Source organism: Chrysemys picta, chromosome 25 (assembly GCF_011386835.1).
Source record: "Chrysemys picta bellii isolate R12L10 chromosome 25, ASM1138683v2, whole genome shotgun sequence".
NCBI lineage: Eukaryota > Metazoa > Chordata > Testudines > Emydidae > Chrysemys > Chrysemys picta.
The window spans coordinates 2,091,542-2,115,263 of NC_088815.1; the positions used below are offsets into that span (position 1 = coordinate 2,091,542).

At 51.2% G+C, this 23,722-nt stretch overlaps 1 protein-coding gene and 1 long non-coding RNA gene across 2 annotated transcripts in view; both read left to right on the plus strand.

Moving 5' to 3' along the window:
* Positions 1–23,722, plus strand: part of LOC101949811 (fibrillin-2-like) — a 272,305-nt gene that overhangs the window by 105,866 nt on the left and 142,717 nt on the right. Inside the window, 2 exon segments of the mRNA XM_024112612.3 lie at positions 7,212–7,409; positions 8,111–8,236. Coding sequence (XP_023968380.1) covers positions 7,212–7,409; positions 8,111–8,236 — 324 coding nt within the window.
* Positions 10,647–23,211, plus strand: LOC135977415 (uncharacterized). Its single transcript, XR_010594897.1, has 2 exons — positions 10,647–10,762; positions 23,058–23,211. It is a non-coding gene; the product is annotated as an uncharacterized LOC135977415 (long non-coding RNA).

The window sequence follows — 23,722 nt, forward strand, 5'->3', positions numbered from 1 at the left end:
CTGGAGTTGTCAGTGAAACCTCCAATTTCATTTCCCCTAGACTCAAACCTAACCTCCCAGGATCACAGTTGCCTATACCACCTGAGCCTACAATCCCTTTGCCTAACTGCATGGATGCTCCATGGCTAGACACTTGGGAGCAGGCTTGCTCAAAAGATGTACAAGAGGTCCTGCTAAATAGTAGGAAGCCTTCTACAAGACCTTACTCACCTTGCAAAATTGAGGCGTTTCTTCATCTGGTCTTGAGAATGGGACCAGTTCTTCAATTCAACGTGTACTGGACTACTTATTATTCCTGAAACACCATGGTTTGGTGTCTAGTTCCATCAAAGTACATCTGGCTGCTAATTCAGCATTCCACCCTAAAGTGGGCAATCACTGTTTTCTCCAATGACATGTCCATAAGATTTTTAAAGTGCTTAGTCAAATTATACCCTGAAGTGCAAGACCCTGTTCCTCTGTGGGATCTAAATTTAGTACTGTAAAGCCCTATGGGTCCCCCATTTGAACCGTTGGCCATCTGGTAATCGCTGCATCTATCAACGAAGGTGGCATTTCTGGTGGCCATTACCTCAGCCAGAAGGACAGCTGCAGGCATTAATGTCAGGACCTCCATATGCAGTCTTTTTTAAGGACCAGGCTTATCTGCATCCTCATCCAATGTTCTTCCCAAAAGTGGTTTCCTCTTGCCACAGCCAATTCATTTGCCTGGATTCTAACCAAAACTACATGTGATCAGGGAGGAAGAGTGTTTGTATACCTTGGACATCAGAAGAGCCTTGGCATTTTAGCTAGATAGAACGAGACACTTCCATAAATCCTCCCAGCTGTTTGTAACAGATGCAGGCTGAGTGAGAGGTCCATCAGTCTCCACCCAGAGAATTTCTTCCTGCATCTCATCCTGCACCCGCATGTGCTGTGACGTGGCTAGTGTCGCTGTGCCTGACAGAGGCACAGCTCCTTCAACAAGGGCATATCAGCCGAGGCAGCTTTTCTGGCACAAGTTCCAAACGCAGGCATTCATGGAGTGGCAGCCTGGTCCTCAGTCCAGATGTTTGCTTCCCACCGTGCTGTGGCTCAAGACTCCAGAGATGATATTAGTGTACGACGAGTTGTTCTCCAATCTTTATGGAAATAGACTGCGATCCCCACTCCTGTTCTACAGCCTGTGAGTCACCAAGAGTGGAATGCCCATGCATGATCACTTGAAGAACAGTTATTAACACGTTCTGCTATTGTTGTTCTTCAAGGTGGGTGGCATGTGTCCATTCTACAATCCACCCTCCTTCCCCTCTTTGCAGGAGTTACAGCAAGCTCTGCCCTTTATACCTGCATGCAATGCTGTGTGGCAGCAGGGGGCACTCGAGTCACCCAACAGGTAACACTGAGGCGAAAAATTTCCGCGGGTCACGCGCTGGGGGCACCGACACCGAGAGTGGAATGGACACATGCAGCCCATCTCCAAGAACAGCAGTTATGGCACAGGATAGTAACCAGATTTCCTGTGAAAATGTCTCTTCCACTGGGACGATTTTCCACACAGTAAAGTTCATCCAGCTCTGCAGCCGCATTTACCAGTGGGTACCGGAGGCAATGGTCTTGCCTGCAGTCCCGTAGCTAACTAGCTCTAGGATGGTGTTTGTTAGGAATCTGTCTGCAGTATGATTTGTCACCATCCTCACTGGCCAAGGACTGATGCTAAACACGTTTCTCATTGACAAGCCCAGGCTGTGTTCAGCCATCTTTGGCCAACCGCTGTCTGCCACCGCCGATGGTTGAGACAGACATTTCGGCCACAGTTGCGGGGGGGCAGTGGTATATTAAGCCAATTGGGGGACCCTGGGAAAATGGACGCCCCCTCGCCTTGACCTGCTCCGCTCACCTGGCGCTCCTGCTAGGAAGTGGGGTCAGGGCATGGAGACTTGCCCCGCTCTGCCCGCCTGCCCAGCCATCTTGCTGGGGAGCAGGGGAAGTCCCCACTCCCTGACCCTGCTCCCCAGCAGGACCGCCAGGTGGATGGAGCAGGGGAAGGCCCCATGCCCCGACCCTGCTCCCCAGCAGGAGTGCTGGGCAGGAGGGAGAGTCGGGGCAAGCCCTTGCGCCTAACCCCATTTCCCTGGCAGAAGCACATGGGGGGGCTGCGGGCAGAAGGGGTGGAGAGAAGCCTCCACTTGCTCTGGCCCAGGGCCCCACAAAACTGTAATCTGCCTCCCTCTGCGGAGGACTAGAGGAGTGGGGTGTAGGCAGAGCCTGTGTGACATGCCTAAAGCAGCACAGAGGGTGAGATAGGTCTGGAAACCAGGAGTCCCCTGACTCTTATTGTTCACTCTCTGCTAATACAACATACTCATACCCTCCTACTGCACTAAAACCTCCAGCTGTCTGTGTGGTCCAGCCAGGCTCAGATCAGAATCTGTGTGGAAGGAAACATCCAGAGCAGACACATGTTGTTTTTCCATTTAGAGGGAAGGTTACTGCATGTGTAAATAGCTGCTTTCAGACTGGACAAAGCTGTAACACAGCCCCCAGCAGCCGGCAGCATAGCTGAGAGCCGTGTGTCATGGAATGGATACCACTGAGTAACTCCCAAAGAGGCTCTAGAGTGCTGGACATTAGCATTCATTAGGCACAGGAGCAACCTTAGTATCTCCATGACAACCAGCCAAATGTGCAAAGTCCTTTCCGGTTCTTCTCCCTCTCCTAAGCTGACACAGATCAAGTGAACAAAATACAATGACGTGCAGTGGGTGCTATTGCGGCCCAGGGGCCAAGAAGGGAAAGTTAGGGCACTACAGTTATTTGGCTAAAGATAGATGGTGCCGTGGAGGGAGGAACATGTCTGCTTGGCAGTTAGTACTTACACACTGTTTGCAAAGCTTTTTATCCCTGTCTTGTGAAAACGGATCGACATTTGAACTCTGAGTTGGTATGATGCCTTTTGTGGCTACAGGGTAATGCATAAAGTATCAAATACACATGGTCACAATCAGTATTGACTCCTGTACACACGTCAAGCTCAGGACTGGACTTTTTCTCCCTGATATAGGGCTTGAAAATCTGCATTTCTTGCAAACCCTTTGGTGAGCACTTTGCATGCGTACGGATCAGCCCCTAACTAGGGAAATTCTACCACATGGCACTCTTACTGTGACTGCAAGTGAGACATTCCAGAGAGGAAGCAAAGACACCACATCGATTTCAGTGGGGAATAAAGCTCTGCTCTGCTCTACCGAAAAATGTGGCCACAGGGACAAATTCTGCAAAGGACAAATTATCTGAGGCCAGAGTCCTGCAGAGTCTCACAGGGCCTCAGCCATCTCCTACGTGTGCCTATAATCTTTATCAAGTTTGATTATTGTCTCATTAAAAATTTAATAATTTGACCCATTAAAATTAGCACCAGATGGGAGCTGGCATGTTGCCAGCACACTCTGGACTCCAGACTGCAATTCCCAGATTGCTTTGGCTGCTTTCCCTCAGAGAATTAAATCTAAATATGAAAATCTATTTTTGTCAAGTATATTTTAAAGTGATTCATTTTCCTTTTCAATGCAAATGTTGGGCCCCATTATTAATTGCCAGGAATTCCTTCTGGGCACATTCAGCAACACTGTCAGATATTCAGTTTGACTCTTCCCCCACTTTGCTTTGAAGCCAGTTGTGGTGCCTGAGTTTTGTCCTTGTGTGGTTATAGGTTTTGTCTTTATAAATTAATCCAGAGCCCTTTCCAGATACAGTTCTGTTCACAGCACAGACAGAGAGATGTTAGATTAAATCATGCAGTACTCTGGCTGGAAGGTTGCAATGTAACATGACTTTTATTTCTTAGAATTCAGAACAATAATGCACAGTACCCAAAACCAGAGAGAGACAAAGCAGGCTGCTTCCTAAGGCAGCCTTGCTCTAGGCTTGCTCTTTACAGACTGCCTGTGCTCATACACTTCCGTACAGAATCCCCAGCCTTCAAGCAGGACCAGGAACCCCTCCCCCCTCCCCACACTCTGAAAGTGATAGCTTGCAACTCTAACCCAGTCCTCAATGCACTACAGATACCAGGAGGCATACACCACAGTACAATCCCATCAGACATATTGAGGGCCATGCTCCTTTCCATTGGAAAATAGGTGAAATAGGCCTTGTTTATTAGGTGCCCTGCATTGTCTTATGGTTAGTTAGGCCTAGGTATCGTTCATGAAATATGTGAAATTTCATTGCAACCGTAACAGAGTTGGCTGCCTCCCCCATACCCCCTCATGGCCAGGGGTGGCTCTGTGGCACCCTGCCTTGGTTTGCCCTCTTTGGTTCTCAGTAAACTCAAAAAGTGGATTTCACAAATCGAATTACAGCCCTTCTTGGGGTCTGCTTTTATTACCAGAATGTTCCAAAGCAAACACAAATTGTTTCCCCCAGCCTTTAGCTGGGCAATGTCATGACCCACAGGTCTCAGATCTGGGCCTGCAGGGTTTATAGGAGCAGATGCTTGCATGCCTGGGACCATGAAACCCCGCCCCAGGTTGAGGCTCCACCCCTATTGGGGGCCCCCGGGGCACTGCTGCTCCTGTAGTGGGGGCTGACTGCCTCCAGCCGCCCCGGGGCCGCTGCTCCGGCCCCTGCTCCGGCCGCCTCTGGAGTAGCCCCTGGGACCACTGCTGCTCTGGTGGTCTCCAGGGCTGCCCTGGGACTGCTGCCTGGGCTGGCCCTGGGATTAGCCGCACCGGCTGCTGCTTGGGCAGTCCCCAGGGCCAGCTGCCCGGGGTCACCTGAGCAGTGGCCGGTGCAACTGGCCCCGGGGCTCCCCAAGCGACTGGCCCTGGGGCCACTCCAGCAGTGGCCAGTGTGGCTGGCACCCAAGTGGCTGGCCCTTGGGCTGGTCCAGCAATGGCTGACGCGGCTGGTACGGCTGGGCCTGGCAAGCTGCTGGAGTGGCTCTGGGGTCAGCTACACTGGCTGCTGCAGCTGCGGAAATCACAGAGATTGCAGAAAGTCACGGAATCCGTAACTTCTGCGACCTCCATGAGAGACTCGCAGCCTTACTTATATATGGCATGAATACAGATTTACAGATCCTAATGTGCAAATGTATTATCTTATATAACAGAGATAAATCATGCATGTAGATCATGCATCAAAGTCATGAAATGGGCTACAAATGTAATAAAAAATAAGGTATTGAAAAGTTTAACACATGGGAGGGGGGCACAAGGATGCTCCTCACCTGGGGCGCCATTTGGTCTAGGCCCAACCCCAAGCAGCTTCCTTGCCAGGGGTGAGGGTAGGACTAAGTTGCATGATTGTTACATAGGGAGATAAGCTTCCTGTACTGTCACTCTTACTGGCTGGATTTGCTTGAATCCCTTTAATCTTTTTCTGTTTGCACATGTGTCTTAGGGTTTAAAAACAACAACAACAATCTGAAGAAATTCCATACAAAACATATGTTCAGAGAGTGTTAGCGTTATGGAATGAAGCATTCAGAAGCCAAGAAATGCAAAAATTAAACTTGATTGTGTGGTCTTAATTTTGTGCTTTTATGTGTATATATCAGGAGAAAACACTTGTGGGCACAGTTAAATACAGCCACTACCAAAGATATGGCCTCCCGGTACACACCTTCCACACCAGTTTGGTGCTCTACATTTCAAACCCAGACAGTTTAGCGTTAGGGCTGCCGTGGACTCATCTGGACATCGCAGCATGCAGAATGCAGCCTGGGATTCACAGCATTGCCAGAGGAATTGCTGCTCCCAGTTCATTAATGGGAAATCCAGCGCTGAAATCCCTAAGCAACTTTGAAAATCGGAGCCTGCATAAAATACCCGGCTGTTCTGCCAGCACCTACATTGCATGGGAGTAAGTTAGAGACAGAGCAGCACCCTCAGCTGTTGTTCCCTGGACTTCTGCAGATGTTTAATGTAGGAGTTTTCGGTCTGACTGTACTAAGGTCAAAGGTCCTTCTTCCAGGAACAGATGAAACATTTGCATGAAATCATCTCTCTCAGCAGAAGTAAAAGGCCCTTCATGTTTTAGAAGTGAGTTTCTTGATGAATCCCTGATGTGCTAATATCCCCAACCAGGGATCAGGCGAGCCCAGGGAGCAGCAAAACCCCATTCCTCACTGCAAATAACCCAACTAATGTAGCTTGTAAGGCACAGGTGTCTCCTTGTTGGATCTGGGAAACGGGCCCACTGTTGCTGTAGCATAGACGTGTTAAAGAGCCAGTTAAAATTGCCAAGGGGCCTTTCATAGTTACCCAGGAGAAATGAATCACTATTGCATGTGTAATTGCTGGAGATTCTCCTTGTACAGACTGATGGAGGAGCAGGCATTCCTATGCCAGGGCTGTGCACACTACATAACCCGGGAGGGCTCAGTCATGCCTGGGAAGCTTTCTCTCTCTCTAGAAAGCTTTTCAGGAGAGATCGGGAGCTGATTTCCTTTAGAAGCCACTCAGCAGTGAACTCAATCCTAATAAACATCTGTTCCCGACACAACAGATTGTTAACCTGGAGCTAAGAGTATAAATAGCTGTCACTAACGTACGGGGAAAATCCTCAGTAGAGCTTTGCTGTTCTCTGAAAGAAAAGCAAAGTCAAAAAGGCAGGGAATTCAATGTGCAAACCCATCCATTGGAAAGTACGCAATGGAAATGCAATGCCCAGGGCATCCAAATCACCTGGACTATTCCCCCAGATCCCTAGGACCTTCCATCGAAGACAGATACAGTCCATCTCTCTGACAAGCATCGTGATATCACAGCTAGTTATCACAAGCAACCCCCAGAGACCTTGACAGGTCAGCCAGCAATCTGAATGGTGGGGGTATCTTCAATCCCATAATACGCTGCCATTTGGCAAACAGCTGCAGATATCTTAAACCATGCAAGGTTATATGGGGTTGCAGATGTTCACAGCTCCAGGGAGACTGACCACTTTGGACAGGGAAGAGTTAAAAATGGTTGCACAATGCCCACATGCCAGGCATCGGATAATCTATTCAGAGAGTGGGCTGGAGTCTGGGGAGGTCTCTGGGACCGATGTACATTGTCAGGGGCGAGATGTTGGTATTGCTGCCTTGTGAAGGGGAGAGCAGGCTCCAGTTCACAGGTTGCACCCAAGCACAGCACAAGAGAGAGGAGCAGGTACCAAACCATGCTGGCCAAAGCTGGGTTTTCGGTCTTGTTCTAACCTCCTGGTTTTTGGTTTCTTCTCAGACTATCGCACCGGTCCCTGCTTCAGCCAGGTGAATAACCAAATGTGCCAGGGCCAGCTCAGTGGAATTGTCTGCACCAAGACCATGTGTTGTGCCACCATTGGACGGGCCTGGGGTCACCCATGTGAGATGTGCCCTGCCCAGCCTCACCCCTGCCGCCGGGGCTTCATCCCCAATATACGCACTGGAGCCTGCCAAGGTGAGTGCCATGGAAAGGTGCTGCTGGGTCCCAGACAGACAGAAAATGCAGCTCAACCTGGCTGGAAATCTTCCAATGAAACCAGTTCATCAGCCCGGACATTTCTCCTGAAAAGGAGCCAGGTTGGCTGAACTTTCATCCAGTCAAAGGCAGGGTCCCCGGGATGCTGCTCTGCTCCAGAACGAAACCAAAATCAAAATGCTGAAATTCTCCCAAACCAGAACCCCCCCGCCCCGTTTCAGCCAGCTCTAACTGCAACGCAGTGGTGAGCCTCGGAGCCCGGCGCCTCAGGACCTTCTCCAGCGCTGGCGTGGCTGTTGCCTGCACCGGCGATGGGAACTTGCCAAACTGGGCTACAAGTAGCCGGATGCTGCATGATGCGCACTTCAGAAATATGGGAAACAATCACAGTGATCACCAGGTGGGTAAAGGGGCTTCACTTGGCAACCATGGTGCTTGTTTCCCATTGCAGGGGGGCAGAGCTTAGCCCCGCGTAAGCCCAGGGCCAGGCCATGGCACCCCCTTGCACTGCAGAAGGAGAGTAACATAACATGCTCCTGTTCTTATCACACCCCAGCTGGCCCCGCTGCTCTGCCTGTGGTGCCAGCCTCACTGCTCCCTTGGTCTTTTTCTCCCTCTTCTGTGCCGTACACTGCAGCTGCTTCGCCCACTTGCTGATGTTCTTGTTCTTCTCCCTGCAGATGTGGATGAATGTCAGGCTATCCCAGGCCTGTGTCAGGGTGGAAACTGCATCAACACCGTGGGCTCCTATGAGTGCAAATGTCCCGCAGGACACAAGCAAAGTGAAACCAGCCACAAGTGTGAAGGTAAGACGAGGTCCTGAAATCCCCAAAGCCTCTCCTAGGGAGCAGCTGTTGTTCTCTCTTGGCATCTTCTCACCATCTCACTGAGCTGCGCTGACAGGGCAGGAAAGTGCAGTCAGTGGAAGCTTCTCCCGGCTAATGCACACCCGATCTCAGGGTGGGGTAGTGTTAACCCAAGATGCTGCTATATGTCACACCAAAGGATGAAGAAACTAACAACGTGTCTTAGTCACTGAAATCTGCGAGGTAGCAAGATAGAACCACCTGCCTGAACAGAGACTCTGCGAACCCACGGAGCGCAGGAGTCAGCAGGACACTCACCAGGGCCTGGCCAGGGAGGTATCATTTCATCTTGCAGGCACGCGGCCGGCGCAGGTGAGAAGCGTGTCCCTGTTTAGCCAGGCAAGCTCAGGACTTCTCCGGTCAACATTTAGTGTGTGCTTTCGAAAGGCCAAAGGACAACAGAGGGGTCAGTGGAGTGACTGATTTCTCTCCTCAGAAGGCTGAGAGGTAACGGGAGTAAATGCTGTCCCATTTCTCTGTGTTGTGGCCTTGTGCACTGGAAAAGAAATGACATGCCTGTGACTTCTCTGCCTGGCTGGGGAGACTGCACGACCATATGGAGAATGGAGGAGCTCCTGGGCCCGCCACAGGGAACGGGCTCTTCTCTCATGGCAGGATTAAAAGGGCCATCTGGAGGTGGGGGGGTTGTGGGCTGGAAGAATGGAGCTTTCCCTTCTAGATCAATAGCTTAGACCCAGCCCATGCTGGTAGCCGCCATACAGAGGCTGTCCAGAAGCCACTGCAGTGGTACAAGCCCAGCTGAGTGTGGGCAGGTGAGTAACTACTCAGGTGTCTCCATTCCCAGAGCCACTGTTTGGCAGACAAGGTGCAGGGCTGGCTGGGCCACACCGTCTGAGCCATTGCCCCAGCCTGGTGGAGGCCCTGGGAGGGTCCAGTCAGGGCAGTGTGGAGGGAGCTAGCTCTGCATTTTGTGCTGCTACTCTTCAGGGGATGCTTCTAGCCGGAGCTGTTCAGAGCAGAGCTCCAGGAATATTTTCAAGCCTACAGGAGCCCCGAGAGTCTGCTGTGGGGTGGGAGCCCTGAGCGCCTGCTGTCGGGCGGTGAGCCCCGAGAGTCTGCTGTGGGGTGGGAGCCCCGAGCGCCTGCTGTCGGGCGGTGAGCCCCGAGAGTCTGCTGTGGGGCGGGAGCCCCGAGAGTCTGCTGTGGGGCGGGAGCCCCGAGCGCCAGGGCTTCAGGAAAGACTCGGTGAGAATTTAAGCCCTGGATGTTTTACATTTTCAGTCATTGCGTCAATGAACCCACTGCTTGTTCCTGGTTCAGAGGAGAGTCTCTGAGGGCTGTGACAGTTGTGTAGTGAGAGCAAAAGAAAGCAATGAGGCCAGGAGAACTGCTCTGAGTAGCTGGGCTCCCAGGTCCGTCAAAGCCCCTTTCCGCTGCTCTGGGAGCTCACAGGATGGAAACGGCCTCCTGGGAATCTGCCCGGGTGATGCCAGGGGTGTTGCTGTGAGGGCTGTACCCGGCTCTGCTCCCAGCGCCCTGTATGGGGCACATCAGGGAGGTGTTGGGGCGGCACTTTGCTATGGCTCCATCTGCTCGCCGGGGCTGTGGTAGCAGAGCGTATGTTAGAGCATTCCTGAGGCCCCAGGAAATGGGGAACACAAAGGTGGGTGAAAGCCACCCTCCTCCATCCCCTCGTCCCTGCCCCAAGTGCAGGACCAGAGTAGCTGACACTGGGGCCCAGCAAGTAGAGGGGTGAGCGAGGGCAGCCCTGCAGATGGCCTGGTTCTCTTGGCAGCGAGGAGATCCCATGGCGATACTGGCTCCAGGGGGGCTGTGATCTCTGGTACACCAGGGCAAATGCAGAGTAACCCTAGGGACCTCTGCGGTGCTATTCCAGATTCCAGCCCATTGCCCCTGAGGCATAAAGCGGGTTCAGATGGGGACATGTCACTGGAAAGCCTGGACCAAAACGGGGACATCTTGCTCATTCGTAGCTAAAGCGAGGTTGTTCCCATCACTCCAATGGTTTGCTGTGCTGTGCCTCACTCATCTCCAGCTGCGTGGCAGGTGGCAAAGCCTTTTCGACCATCGCTGCAGCCTCACTCCCAGAAATGGCACAATACTCCAGAGGCAGGGTTCCTGCTCACAATATGGGACATTGTCCACTAATAAAAAGAAGCCATTCTATTTTAACAGCTCCCAAGAACTACGGGAAAGATTTTAATAGCAACCGCTGTACATTTGGGGTCCGCCCACGGCAGCTGTTGCTCAGAGCCGTAGAGTGGGGATTATGGTCTGGCTCAGGATCAGCCATAACTCGGAGCTGTGGGCACGGGGTGTGCAGCATACGTGTGTGCGTTCCTCGGCACAGCTGCCTCTTTGGAAGGGTCTTTCCAGCAGCTACAGCTCTGCAGAGGAAGGGCACTCTCCTCTTCTTCAACATGGGAGTTAGGAGAGTCACGAGAGTTCCTGGCTTGAAAGGCACGAGGAGTGCTCTGTGTGCAGGTAGCTGGCTGATCTGATTGTCGGGGGCTGGTCACGTGGCTGCACATGGCCTGGCTGGGGGTGACGTGGAATGTCAGGCTGGCTGGCTCAGTGCTGGATGGGGGGTGGCCTATGCTGGGAGGCTGTGCTCAGCTGTCTCTGACTGCCTGGGCCGTTTCATGGTGTGTCCATCTGTTTACAAGGGAGGTGCTTTCTGGACCGTTTGCACAGACAGAAACAATTATTTATAACTGGCCTGACTGGTTTTGGACCAGAGGATCACACGTTCCTTTGGCACAAGAAGGGTAATTAAGCCAGGCCTATCAGTGGGAGGAAAGGCAGAATTTTACCCACTTCCGAAAGCCCCCCGTGCTGCTGATGTGTCTCTGACTCAGTCATCATCAGCCATTGCTGAGTTAAATACAGAACACACTGGCTAGTAACACCCAGTGTCTTGTATCACATGGCACACTCTTCCATGCTACAATGCCAGGAGAGAGCGCTGGGTAGAGTGAAAGATGGTTATTTATTACGGTGCCACGATGCTGTAACAGCTCTTTTTATGACTGTGGCCTGACTCTAGTTTCTTGCAATCCATTCTAAGCAGCTTCTATATAGCATGCACTCCACTGCATGTCTGAGTCCCATGCACACTCCTCTAGACAGGGGGCACTCTCCCAAACCCACTTGGCTGAATTCCGGAGGGCTGGCTGTGTACCTAGCCAGCAAGGCTGCATTCCCAAAGGAATAAACATTCATTGTCTTTTTCCAAATATCTGGCAAGTGAAAAGGAAAACAGAATGAAAGCTCCCCTGTCTTGGTTATTAAAGTTCTTTCCCATGTATCTTAATGAAACCCTGCTGGCTTCAGCTCTGCCTGCTTTGCCGTTTTAGCGAACAAATGTGATTGTTCTGCTGATGCAAGTGTCGTCCCACCTAGCCCTGTTTCAGGAACTCCACATCCCTTTCATTCCTTTCCAAGGCTGTGTAGTAACCAGGATCAGAGGCGATGAATGTGCTGAAAACCAGATGTTCGACCTGGAGTTGGCTTCCAGGTGGCAGAGTTGTTTGCAATTATGGAACCCTAGGCAGCTCGCAATTAAATAACCGGGTAAGGGAGGGGGCGCTGGGCACTCATGAAATAACCATAGCAGCAGTTCATGCCTGAGTCTTAGTGTGGTGAGGTTTGTACAGCACCGAGCAGAAAGAGGTCCTGATCCATGACTGGGACTCCTAGCTGCTGCCATAATCAGGGCAGGCTCCAGAGTTTTTGCTGCCCCAAGCGGCAGGAAAAAAAAAGAAGCCGTCATCGCGATCGGCGGCAGCTCCGCCGCTTCGCTTTCTTCTTCAGCGGCAATTCGGCGGCAGGGCCTTCCCTCCAAGAGGGACAGGGACCCTCCACCGAATTGCTACCAAAGAGCCCAACGTGCCACCCCTTCCCCTTGGCCGCCCCAAGCACCTGCTTGCTCAGCTGGTGCCTAGAGCCGGCCTTGGCCATAATCATTCTTCAAGTAGAGGCAGACGTGTATTCCAAGTAGGTGTGCGCACCCCTCGCGCCGGAACCAGAGACTTGTGCCTAGCAGGACCCATAGAGGGGTGATGCTTGTGCCGATAGCTCCTTCCCATGCCTCGCCCCCTCACCCCTGTTCCTTCTCACCACCCATTGGCTGGAGTTAGAGCTCTGTGTGGTGAAGTCTCACAACTGCGCATTTGTTTCAGGGAGTTAAAAGTGATAGTGTTAGCGGCTGTGCTTCCTGGGGTGCCCTCCCTGGGCTCATGCATTGCCCTGCGTGTGGAGTGGCAGTTCCCACCAGTGACCCTGACAAGCCGCTCTGGCTCTGTCTGGGCAAAGCCCACCCTAAGGAGGGCGGGACAATCTGCAGATCATTCAAGAAGTGGACGGGGGAGGTGCGGAGCCTTCGCCTCAAGCAGCACCTGCTTGAGCAGCCCATGAGGCCTGACCCAGAACTGAGCCTTCCTGTGCCACAGACCACCCCCCAGCTTGGAGAGCTCTGCTGCCTCCTGTTCCAGCACAGGAGTCTTCTCTGTTGCGCCAAAGAAGAGATCACATAAGACCGACTGGGAGTGCTCCAGGTCGCAGGTGACTCTTCTGCCTCCTCGAAGAAGAGCGCAGACCGGCACGGGCCTGGCTCCAGCACGCGGGATGGCACGGGTGCCTGTGACCCTTCCTCGGTCCTGGGTAGGGAGGGCAGACACCCTGTACCGTCGACTCCAGTTCCGGCCTCTGGGCGTCTATTGAGTTTGGCACTGGTGGGAATGATGCTAGTGCTCACAGTGTCGGTGGTGGCAGCATACCAGGCTGGGGAGGACCTACTCTGCCTTTTGGTCCCGTCCTCACCACTGGTCCAAGACTTTGTGAGGCTGGCACCCACGATGGCCGTGCTGTGGAATCCTTGGCACTGCACCATGAAGCACCCCTCCCTGGGGTCAGTATGGATACAATACTGGAGACAGGACAAGGTTCTTCTTTAGAGGCTTTTAAGGTCAGGCTTGATAAAGCCCTGGCTAGGATGATTTAGTTGGGGTTGGTCCTGCTTTGAGCAGGGGGTGGGACTAGATGACCTCCTGAGGTCCCTTCCAACCCTGAGATTCTGTGATTCTTTGATTCTTCAGTACCAGGCTCTTCCTCGGCACTGAACAATCGACACAGCAGATGGTTCCATGGAGGCTGTCAACGTCGAGGCACTCCGGTCCCATGCGGGTGCTCCAGTCCCAGAGTTTGCACCGGATGGACCATGCCTGCAGCACTGACTATTTCGACATTGGTGGTGCCGACTACATCTGGAGCGTCAATTCCGACCTCGGTCTAGGCTATGGATGAGTCGGATCGCCTGTTGGCTCCCTCTGGAGTCACCCCTCTCATGTCTCTGAGGTCCCGGGACTCCTCTGCTTCAGAGTCAGGTTCCTTGTCCTCCTGCTCCACTTCACCTGGGGGAGTCTGGGGGCCATCAGTAGACCAGTACAACTACCAGGGTTGTAGGCGAGGATGGAGGCCCTTGGCCTGGTGCCTACTGGCCACCAATGCCTTACCCAGGCCAGTGGCTCCCTTGGGCTCAGTGGGAAGCTCCTCGCTCCCGGAGGTCTCGCTTATCGTCCAACTCAAAAGTGAAATTGCCTCCTTGTGTAGTATTGGGGGCTGCAGATCAGTTGCAAGTTCAGATGCCCGCAATTCTCCTTCCTGTGGAGCCCCCAGAGTTTCCCCATCCAGAGACGCTGCCCCAGGAGCAGGATCTGCCTCTGGCCCAGCCAACAGCCTTGTCCTCATCCCCAGTGATGTGGTGTTGCCTGGTTCATCCTCCCTTCCATCCTGGAGGACTTCAAGGCACACCGGGACCTATTATGTCAGGTGGCCTTATCCGCGAGTATTCAGATAGAGTCTCTCCAGGAGAATATCAGTAAACTTGTGGACATTCTCCAGCCCACTATCCCTGGAAGAGTGGCCCTCCTGATAAATGAGGCACTCCTTGAGCTCTTTGGTGGCCAAGTGCTTGGAGAAGCGCTGTTTTGTGCTGGTACAGGGATATGAGGGGGTTTATTCCTATCCGGCCCCAAACTCCCTGGTGGGCATGGCGGTCAATGACAGAGCCTGTCAGGGCACATTAAAGTCTTCCCCCAAAGACAGAGACTTGAAGCACCTGTACCTTTTGGACAGAAAGCTATACACCTCCTCTTCACTACACAGGAGGATCGTGAACCAACCAGCTTTGTTGGCTAAATATGACTTCCTCAACTGGTCAGCTGTGGCCAAATTTGAGGAGCAGTTACCTGAGGCTTCTCAGGATGAGTTTGGGGCGTTTGTCACAGAGGGCTGCTTGGTGGCTAAAACATCTTTGCAATCTGCCCTTGATGTGGCTGAGCCTTCGGCCAGAGCTGTGGCTTTGGTAATGACTATGAGGAGGGCTTCCTGGCTCCAGACCTCAGGGATTGTGCTGGGTGTCCAGCAAGCAATTGAGGACTTGCCTTGTTTTCGGACAAGACTGATGAAATCCTTTAAGGATTCAAGGGCTACCTTAGAGTCTCTGGAGGTGTATACTCCACATGCGCAGAGATGCCATTGTGGAGTGCAGCAACAGCAGCCGTTCAGGATGCAGCACCCCTTCCCCTGAGACAGCGAGAGTCGAGACTACCCCCGGAAGAGGGATAGGTCTCACAGGAGGAAGCACTCAAGCTTGGGGCCTGGCCACTGTGCCTATTTGGATTTGTTGGTCCAGAGCACTGTTCCAGTTCTTCTTCCTCCCTGGTCACCCTCACGTTCCTGTGGGGAAAGGCTGGCCCATTTTTACAATGCCTGGGTCTCGATTACCTCCGTCATCCAGTTCCTCTCCCTACTGCTCTTCAGGGACCCCTCTGATGAGACACTGCTCTTTGAGGGGGCCAGCTCTCTGCTAGTGTGGGGAGCAGTGGCGGAGGTTCCGTGAGAACACTGTGGTTACAGGCTCTACTCCCAGTATTTCCTGATACCAAAATCCAAGGACGGAATGAGGCCCATCCTCAACCTCTGTACACTAGATGTTAGACGCTGTCTAGCCTTCTAACTGAACAGTTTCTTTCTTCGCTTCACCTGTTCATATCACATGTGGGCTGCATGAAGGGACCAGCAGGCTCTGCACAGACCATCTGTAAACAGATAATATCTTGCATCAAGACTGCCTGTGAGATAGCATCGGCCATGCCGCCTCAGCAGATACAGGCACTAGAGTGCAGGCAACATCAGTGGCATTCCTCAATGACATTTCCATATTGGACATTAGCAGGGCAGCCTGTATGTAGTGCTCGTCCATACATACATTTACGGACCATTATGCAATCACTGCTTCTTCCAGACTGGATGCTAACATTGGAAGAGCAGTCCTGGGATCTGTGCTCAGGTAGACTCCGTGCCCCACCTCCGGATTGGGGACTGCTCACTAGACACCTACTTGGAATATATTTCTGCAACTCCTCGAAGAAGAAAAAGAAATGTTTAATTACTGTAACTGTGGTTCTCTGAGATATGATGCAAACATAATTTCCACAACCCACCTTCTGTGTTTTAGAGTCTTCCCCTGGACATTCCCAATTGCCTTCTATGATGAGATAACTGGCTCTGTGGCTATGGGGAAAGCGGTGGACGTGATACATCTTGACTTTAGCAAAGCTTTTGATACACTCTCCCACAGTATTCTTGCCAGCAAGTTAAAGAAGTCTGGATTGGATGAATGGACTATAAGGTGGATAGAAAGCTGGCTAGATCGTTGGGCTCAACGGGTAGTGATCAATGGCTTAATGTATAGTTGGCAGCCAGTATCAAGCGGAGTGCTCCAAGGGTCGGTCCTGGGGCTGGTTTTGTTCAATATCTTCATTAATGATCTGGATGATGGGATGGACTGCACCCTCAGCAAGTTCACAGATGACACTAAACTGGGAGGAGTGGTAGATATGTTGGAGGGTAGGGATAGGGTCCAGAGTGACCTAGACAAATTGGAGGATTGGGCCAAAAGAAATCTGATGAGGTTCAACAAGGACAAGTGCTGAGTCCTGCACTTAGGATGGAAGAATCCCATGCACTGCTACAGGCTGGGGATCAACTGACTAAGCGGCAGTTCTGCAGAAAAGGACCTGGGGATTACAGTGGACAAGAAGCTGGATATGAGTCAACAGTGTGCCCTTGTTGCCAAGAAGGCTAATATTGGGCTGCATTAGTAGGAGCATTGCCAGCAGATTGAGGGACGTGATTATTCCCCTCTATTTGGCACTGGTGAGGCCACATCTGGAGTATTGCATCCAGTTTTGGGCCCCGCACTACAGAAGGGATGTGAACAAATTGGAAACAGTCCAGCTGAGAGCAACAAAAATGATTAGCGGGTTGGGGCACATGACTTATGAGGAGAGGCTGAGGAAACTGGGGTATTTAGTCTGCAGAAGAGAACAGTGAGGGGAGATTTGATAGCTGCTTTCAACTACCTGAAAGGGGGTTCCAAAGAGGATGGAGCTCGGCTGTTCTCAGTGGTGGTAGCTGACAGAACAAGGAGCAATGGTCTCAAGTTGCAGTGAGGGAGGTCTAGGTTGGATATTAGGAAACACTATTTCACTAGGAGGGTGGTGAAGCACTGGAAATGGGGTACCTTCGTGAATCCAGTCAGCATGGATTCACGAAGGGGAAGTCATGCCTGACTAACCTAATTGCCTTCTATGATGAGATAACTGGCTCTGTGGATGAGGGGAAAGCAGTGGATGTGTTATTCCTTGACTTTAGCAAAGCTTTTGATACGGTCTCCCACAGTATTCTTGCCGCCAAGTTAAAGAAGTATGGTCTGGATGAATGGACTGTAAGGTGGATAGAAAGCTGGCTAGATCGTCGGGCTCAACGGGTAGTGATCAATGGCTCCATGTCTAGTTGGCAGCCGGTTTCAAGCGGAGTGCCCCAAGGGACGGTCCTGGGGCCGGTTTTGTTTAATATCTTTATTAATGATCTGGAGGATGGTGTGGACTGCACTCTCAGCAAGTTTGCAGATGACACTAAACTAGGAGGCGTGGTAGATACACTAGAGGGTAGGGATCGGATACAGAGGGACCTAGACAAATTAGAGGATTGGGCCGAAAAAAACCTGATGAGGTTCAACAAGGACAAGTGCAGAGTCCTGCACTTAGGACGGAAGAATCCCATGCACTGCTACAGACTAGGGACCGAATGGCTAGGTAGCAGTTCTGCAGAAAAGGACCTAGGGGTCACAGTGGACGAGAAGCTGGATATGAGTCAACAGTGTGCTCTTGTTGCCAAGAAGGCTAACGGCATTTTGGGCTGTATAAGTAGGGGCATTGCCAGCAGATCGAGGAACGTGATCGTTCCCCTTTATTCGACATTGGTGAGGCCTCATCTGGAATATTGTGTCCAGTTTTGGGCCCCACTCTACAAGAAGGATGTGGAAAAATTGGAAAGAGTCCAGCGGAGGGCAACAAAAATGATTAGGGGTCTGGAGCACATGACTTATGAGGAGAGGCTGAGGGAACTGGGATTGTTTAGTCTCCAGAAGAGAAGAATGAGGGGGGATTTGATAGCAGCCTTCAACTACCTGAAGGGGGGTTCCAAAGAGGATGGAGCTCGGCTGTTCTCAGTGGTGGCAGATGACAGAACAAGGAGCAATGGTCTCAAGTTGCAGTGGGGGAGGTCCAGGTTGGATATCAGGAAAAACTATTTCACTAGGAGGGTGGTGAAACACTGGAATGCCTTACCTAGGGAGGTGGTGGAGTCTCCTTCCTTGGAGGTTTTTAAGGCCCGGCTTGACAAAGCCCTGGCTGGGATGATTTAGCTGGGAATTGGTCCTGCTTTGAGCAGAGGGTTGGACTAGATGACCTCTTGAGGTCCCTTCCAACTCTGATATTCTATGATTCTATGATACCTAGGGAGGTGGTGGAATCTCCTTCCTTAGAGGTTTTTAAGGCCTGGCTTGACAAAGCCCTGGCTGGGATGATTTAGTTGGGGTTGGTCCTGCTTTGAGCAGGGGGTTGGTCTAGATGACCTCCTGAGGTCTCTTCCAACCCTGATATTCTATGAATCTAGGATTCAGTATGAGGGAATTGGCTGGGAGGTGGGCGTGTCTTCAGGCATGAGGCACAAGTGCCGCACCTCTGCAGGTACTGCTAGGCAAAGGCTCCAGCACTCAGGACACGCGCTTACCTACTTGGAACACACGTCTGCATCCCACCTCGAAGAGCCACAGTTATTGTAAACAATCGTTTCTGATGATGTCTGTTGTGCTGCTGCATGTCTCCTAATTCAGGGAAATGTGCATTGCTGCTTTAGTGACACTTTAGGAAAGGGGCATTCACCACTGTCCCCGGGCCCCATAATCTGCCCTTTTCCTCACTAGTCCAGGATGTAAAAGCTAACGTCTGTCTGGGTGGGATCATGCACCGTTATTCTGCAGTGACAGCGTATGCAGATCATGACCTGTACCAAAGTTAGCTCTAACCTAGGGAGAGCTGGCAGCACCCAGCACAGGAGATAGAGGTTCCTATTTCTATCACAGGCTTTACGGTGGAATCACATCTGTTCTAGGGGACGTTAAGTTTGGAGTGTTGTGTTAAGAGATGCTACAAGCTGTCTGCATGGGCAGCACTCCATCAGCCAGTGCAGTGTAGCATCAACTTTTTACACCAGGTTTCAGTTCAGGGCCCGAGGCCTCAGCTAAAGGACTGCGTAAACCACGCAAACCTGGGCCAGGTGGGATTAGAACCATGTAAAATCGGGCCCTAGCCTTAGAGCACAATCCACAGAGTCCCTACGTAGTCAGTGTCGCCACATTGACTTAGAACCAGGCTAAACTACATTTGTTTCAGACATGTGATTTCTATATGCAGACTGAGATACACAGCAATCCCCTGGCTGACTCTGCCGCCCCATGTGCGCAGGGCCTGTGCCAGGAATGCACAGGAAAGCAGCCTGTAGCAGCCGTGACCAGTTTCCCCATGAGCAGCCATAAGGAGACGAGCTGCCTTTCGAGCTAGCAGTCATTTCTTACTGCGCACCTTGTCAAAATTGCTAAAGACCCCGAAGGGGAGCCTTTCCCATGTTCTTTACCAGCCCAGATCCTGAGCTGCTCCAGTCAGGACAGGTGAGGAGAGCTGGGGTAGCCAAGGTAGGTTTAAGCCTCAGGGCTACTCTAAATGACACATGGCTGCAATGGTCCCCAAGGGACAGTTTCCCAGCCAGGACCATTGCACCGCAGCTGGGCATCCTCTGCCCCGACCCACCTTCTACATGAAGGCCAGGAGGAGAGGCAGGGTAGTGCTGGCTGGGCCATCCTGCTCCCCTCCGTGGGAAATGTTTGAGCCAGCTGCCCCGCTTCTTTGTGCCACAGTAGCTGTGTGAAAGGGCTGGGGTGGAGTCCAGGATCTCGCCCATGATTCCTGTTACAGTGGCACCTAAAATTTACAGGAGCTAGTGCAAACACATAGAAAGGTACCGGCCCAAAGAGCTCTCTGCATGCTGGGGTGGGTGTGGAGAAAGGGCAGTCTGGCCCGGCAGACAGCTGCATCCTTTCCCAGCTGACTGCTTGGTTCGTGCAGTGCCTGGACTGGACCATGGAGCCTCAGAAAGCAGTATGTGTCCAGACAAGCGTGAACACTGCCAAAGGATATTAGTGAAAGCACCACTCTAGGCCATGATACAGCAATTTCCTCTATACAGGTTAGTTCAGGGCCTATGAGCACAAAGCTTTAAGGATTAGTCTCTTGAGTCCCTCTGCCAGCAATTCATGGTTGGTCCTTTTATCCCATTTCTCAATTTGATCTGAGACCAGCTTGCCTTAAAATGAGAATGTGGATTTCTCACATCAGGAACTACTGGGGATCTCTTGAATCCCTCTGCTAAATTCTTCCCCTGTCCACAGGATTAGGCTGTCCTGCATTTTCTGCATACAGGATTCCACCTGGGAAGAAGAGTTAGCAGGTGGGATTGTGACTGCACCAAAGGTCAAAGCATGCGCCAGTTTGCCTGATGATGGAATTAGGTCTCCTTCATTAATGCACCAGCATTTGCCACTAATCTGCGGTGGACCTTGTGTTGATAGGAGAAGGCAGGAGGTGAGATAGTGCAGCTAGCAGGGACATGATGGTAGTTACATCTTAGCACAAATACCACCTGGAACAGCAGCTTCTTTCTCAATCCCTGAACCCCTGTGTGATAAGGATGTTTTTATTATTCACGATCGCCTGCACTCTTAGCCCAGAGAGACCCACTGGGTGTCTTTGGCCATCTCAGGCACACTGCCGGGGCAGAAGGGGCTGCACTGCAACCAGACACCCTGGGAGGAATTCTGGTTGTGCCCTGATCAGAGGAGCCAGGGATTGGGGAAAGGAGAGGTGCTGGGATGCAGGAAAATCCCATTATTCCTCAATCTGAGCTGGACCCAAGCCATCAAGCTTGGAATTCAGCCAAACTTTCTCCAAGTTCAGGGGTTCAGAGCCAGGGCTGTGGGCCCAGCTTCTCTCTAATAAAAAGCTCCCTGGGGATAACTGTTTGTTTTATGCTTTGTTGTTGATTTATTTGGTAGCACCTGGGGCCCCAGTCAGGATCTGGGCCCCCTGAGCATGGTGCTCACAAACACATGGAGAGATGCAGCAAACGAAGGGACGGGGGTGCCAATGAGGATGGTGAGAGGCCCTACCCTTCATCCCTTAACCAGCCTTTGAAGAGTCAGGGCTGCCCTAGGACATATCATACAAAGGCAACAGAAGAGCAGCATTTGCTCCACAGCTAGATGCCCAGTACTACGCTCTGGGGAATTTGTGAAAGCAGAGGAGTGTCTTGCTGTTGGGAAGGAGGGGGAGCTGGCTTATGAGGAAAGATTAAAGGAGCTAAGTGAGTCTAGTATCAGGGGGTAGCCGTGTTAGTCTGTGTCCACAAAAACAATGAGGAGTCCGGTGCACCTTAAAGACTAACAGATTTATTTGGGCATAAGCTTTCGTGGGTAAAAAATAGGGTGACCAGACAGCAAATGTGGAATATCGGGACGGGGGTGGGGGGTAATAGGAGCCTATATAAGAAAAAGACCCAATAATCAAGACTGTCCCTATAAAACTGGGACATCTGGTCATCCTAGTAAAAAACCCACTTCTTCAGTTGCATGGAGTGAAAATTACAGATGCAGGCATAAATATACTGGCACATGAAGAGAAGGGAGTTACCTTACAAGTGGAGAGCCAGTGTTAACAGGGCCAATTCAATCAGGATGGATGTGGTCCACTCCCAATAATTGAGGAGGAGGTGTCAATACCAAGAGAGGGAAAATTGCTTTTTTAGTGAGCCAGCCATTCCCAGTCCCCATTCAAGCCCAAATTAATGGTGTTAAATTTGCAAATGAATTGTAGTTCTGCAGTTTCTCTTTGAAGTCTGTTTCTGAAGTTTTTTTGTTGTATGGCTACTTATAAATCTATATAATATCCAGGGAGATTGAAGTGTTCTTCTACTGGCTTTTGTATGTTACCATTTCTGATGTCCGATTTGTGTCCATTTATTCTTTTGCGGAGGGACTGTCCGGTTTGGCCAATGTACATGGCAGAGGGGCATTGCTGGCACATGATGGCATATTTCATATTATTAGATGTGCAGGTGAATGAGCCCCTGATGGTGTGGCTCATGTGGTTGGGTCCTCTGATGGTGTCGCCAGAGTAGATATGGGGACAGAGTTGGCAATGGAGTTTGTTACAGGGATTGGTTCCTGGGTTAGTGTTTCTGTGGTGTGGTGTATAGTTGCTGGTGAGTATTTGCTTCTGGTTTGGGGGCTGTCTGTAAGTGAGGACTGGCCTGCCTCCCGAGGTCTGTTAGAGTGAGAGATCATTTTCAAGGATAGGTTGTAGATTGTTGATGATGTGCTGGAGGGGTTTTAGCTGGGGGCTGTACATGATGGCCAGTGGTGTTCTGTTATTTTCATGTGTCTGTATATTTATGCCTGTATCTGTAATTTTCACTCCATGCATCTGAAGAAGTGGGTTTTTTACCCACGAAAGCTTATGCCCAAATAAATCTGTTAGTCTTTAAGGTGCCACCAGACTCCTCGTTTTTTATGTGAGTCTAGGTTTGCCATGTGACTCCGAAGTGTGTGCATGTGCTGGGGGAAGGGCACAGCTTCGTCCTTCCCATGTGCTAGCACCCAAGGAGACAGAGGAATTAGTGGGGGTGGCACAGAAGGGTGTAACTGGGAGCAATGGGATAAAATGAAGAAGTGGACCATTTAAGCTGAATATCCGGAAAGGCGTCCTGGCACTGAGATCTATGTCATGTTGTAGAAAAGTCTCCCAAGAGCCGTGATAGAAGCTCCACTGGTTGAGACATTTGAAACTAGCCTGGATCACGCCCTAGAAAATACACTGCAGGCACCTCGACTGGCTAGCATCCTTGGGGTGGGCTCATTGATAGATTAAGGCTTTTCCATCTGTGATTTTGATCATTCTCTGAGGGGAGCCAATAGCTGCACTTCTGTCCTTCATAGCCCTTTCGTATTGAACAGCCTTAAGGCTAAAGCAGTCCCTGTTCGCATCATCAGTCAGTGAGCCATGGAATGCCAGTGCTTCCGTGGGATGCTGCCCAATGCCCCAGCTGAAATATCCAGAATTGCATCAAGATTCAAAGGGAGAGGCTGCGAACTGAGCAAAGCGAGAAATATCAGACGGGCGGGTTCAGCCTGCTCTCCGCACAAACCTTTGTTCTTCAGATCAGTAGGTTGCACTGGTGTGGATCAGTTAGTATGGGGGATAGGTCAGTCACTCGCTGGGCTAACTTCTCATTTTGCTCTGATTTTTATTACTTTTTTTAGGTTACCATATATCAGCCATCACTCCGATTCCAAAAGAACCACGTGCCAGCTCTTTTCTCACCAATGGACAAGATTCCCAATTTCCTAGTGAAGACAAAGTTCTGTTTTCTGTTCTGTTAACTCTCATTCATGCTTCTAAAGTGGAGTGAGCTTTTCTGTGTTGCCTGAATCTTTTCCATGAACAGACAGTCTGTTGGCCCATTTTCCTAGAGAATGGAACACGATAGCCCTTTTATTAGCATGTTTTCAATTTTCTTACAAAATGTCCACAGAAGGATTCATTGTTTGGGTCTATTCAAAGCTCATTTCCATGGATCTGGTGTGGCTTGGAAGGTCCCATTAATCTTCTCTGTGGTTTCTTTGTGCTCGCTGTAAGGGAAAGGCGGAAAGTCTCGTGAGCTGCACGAGAGGCGGCTGCTGAGCCAGGACCTCCACTACGGGCCCCAAAGACATTTCCCTGCTAGGTTTTGGTTTGTTTAACACAATGGAAAGGTGGGGTTGGGACGTGACTGTGGGCAGCTGAGCTGCACAGACTTTGCCGACTGCTACTCTGGAGCCCTTGGCTTCCAGCATTTTCTGCCTTAAATGATCAGGCCAAGTGCAAGCCAGCGAAACGGAGACTGGGTCCAACATCAACGGTTGCACTGACTTCTGCCATTGTCAGA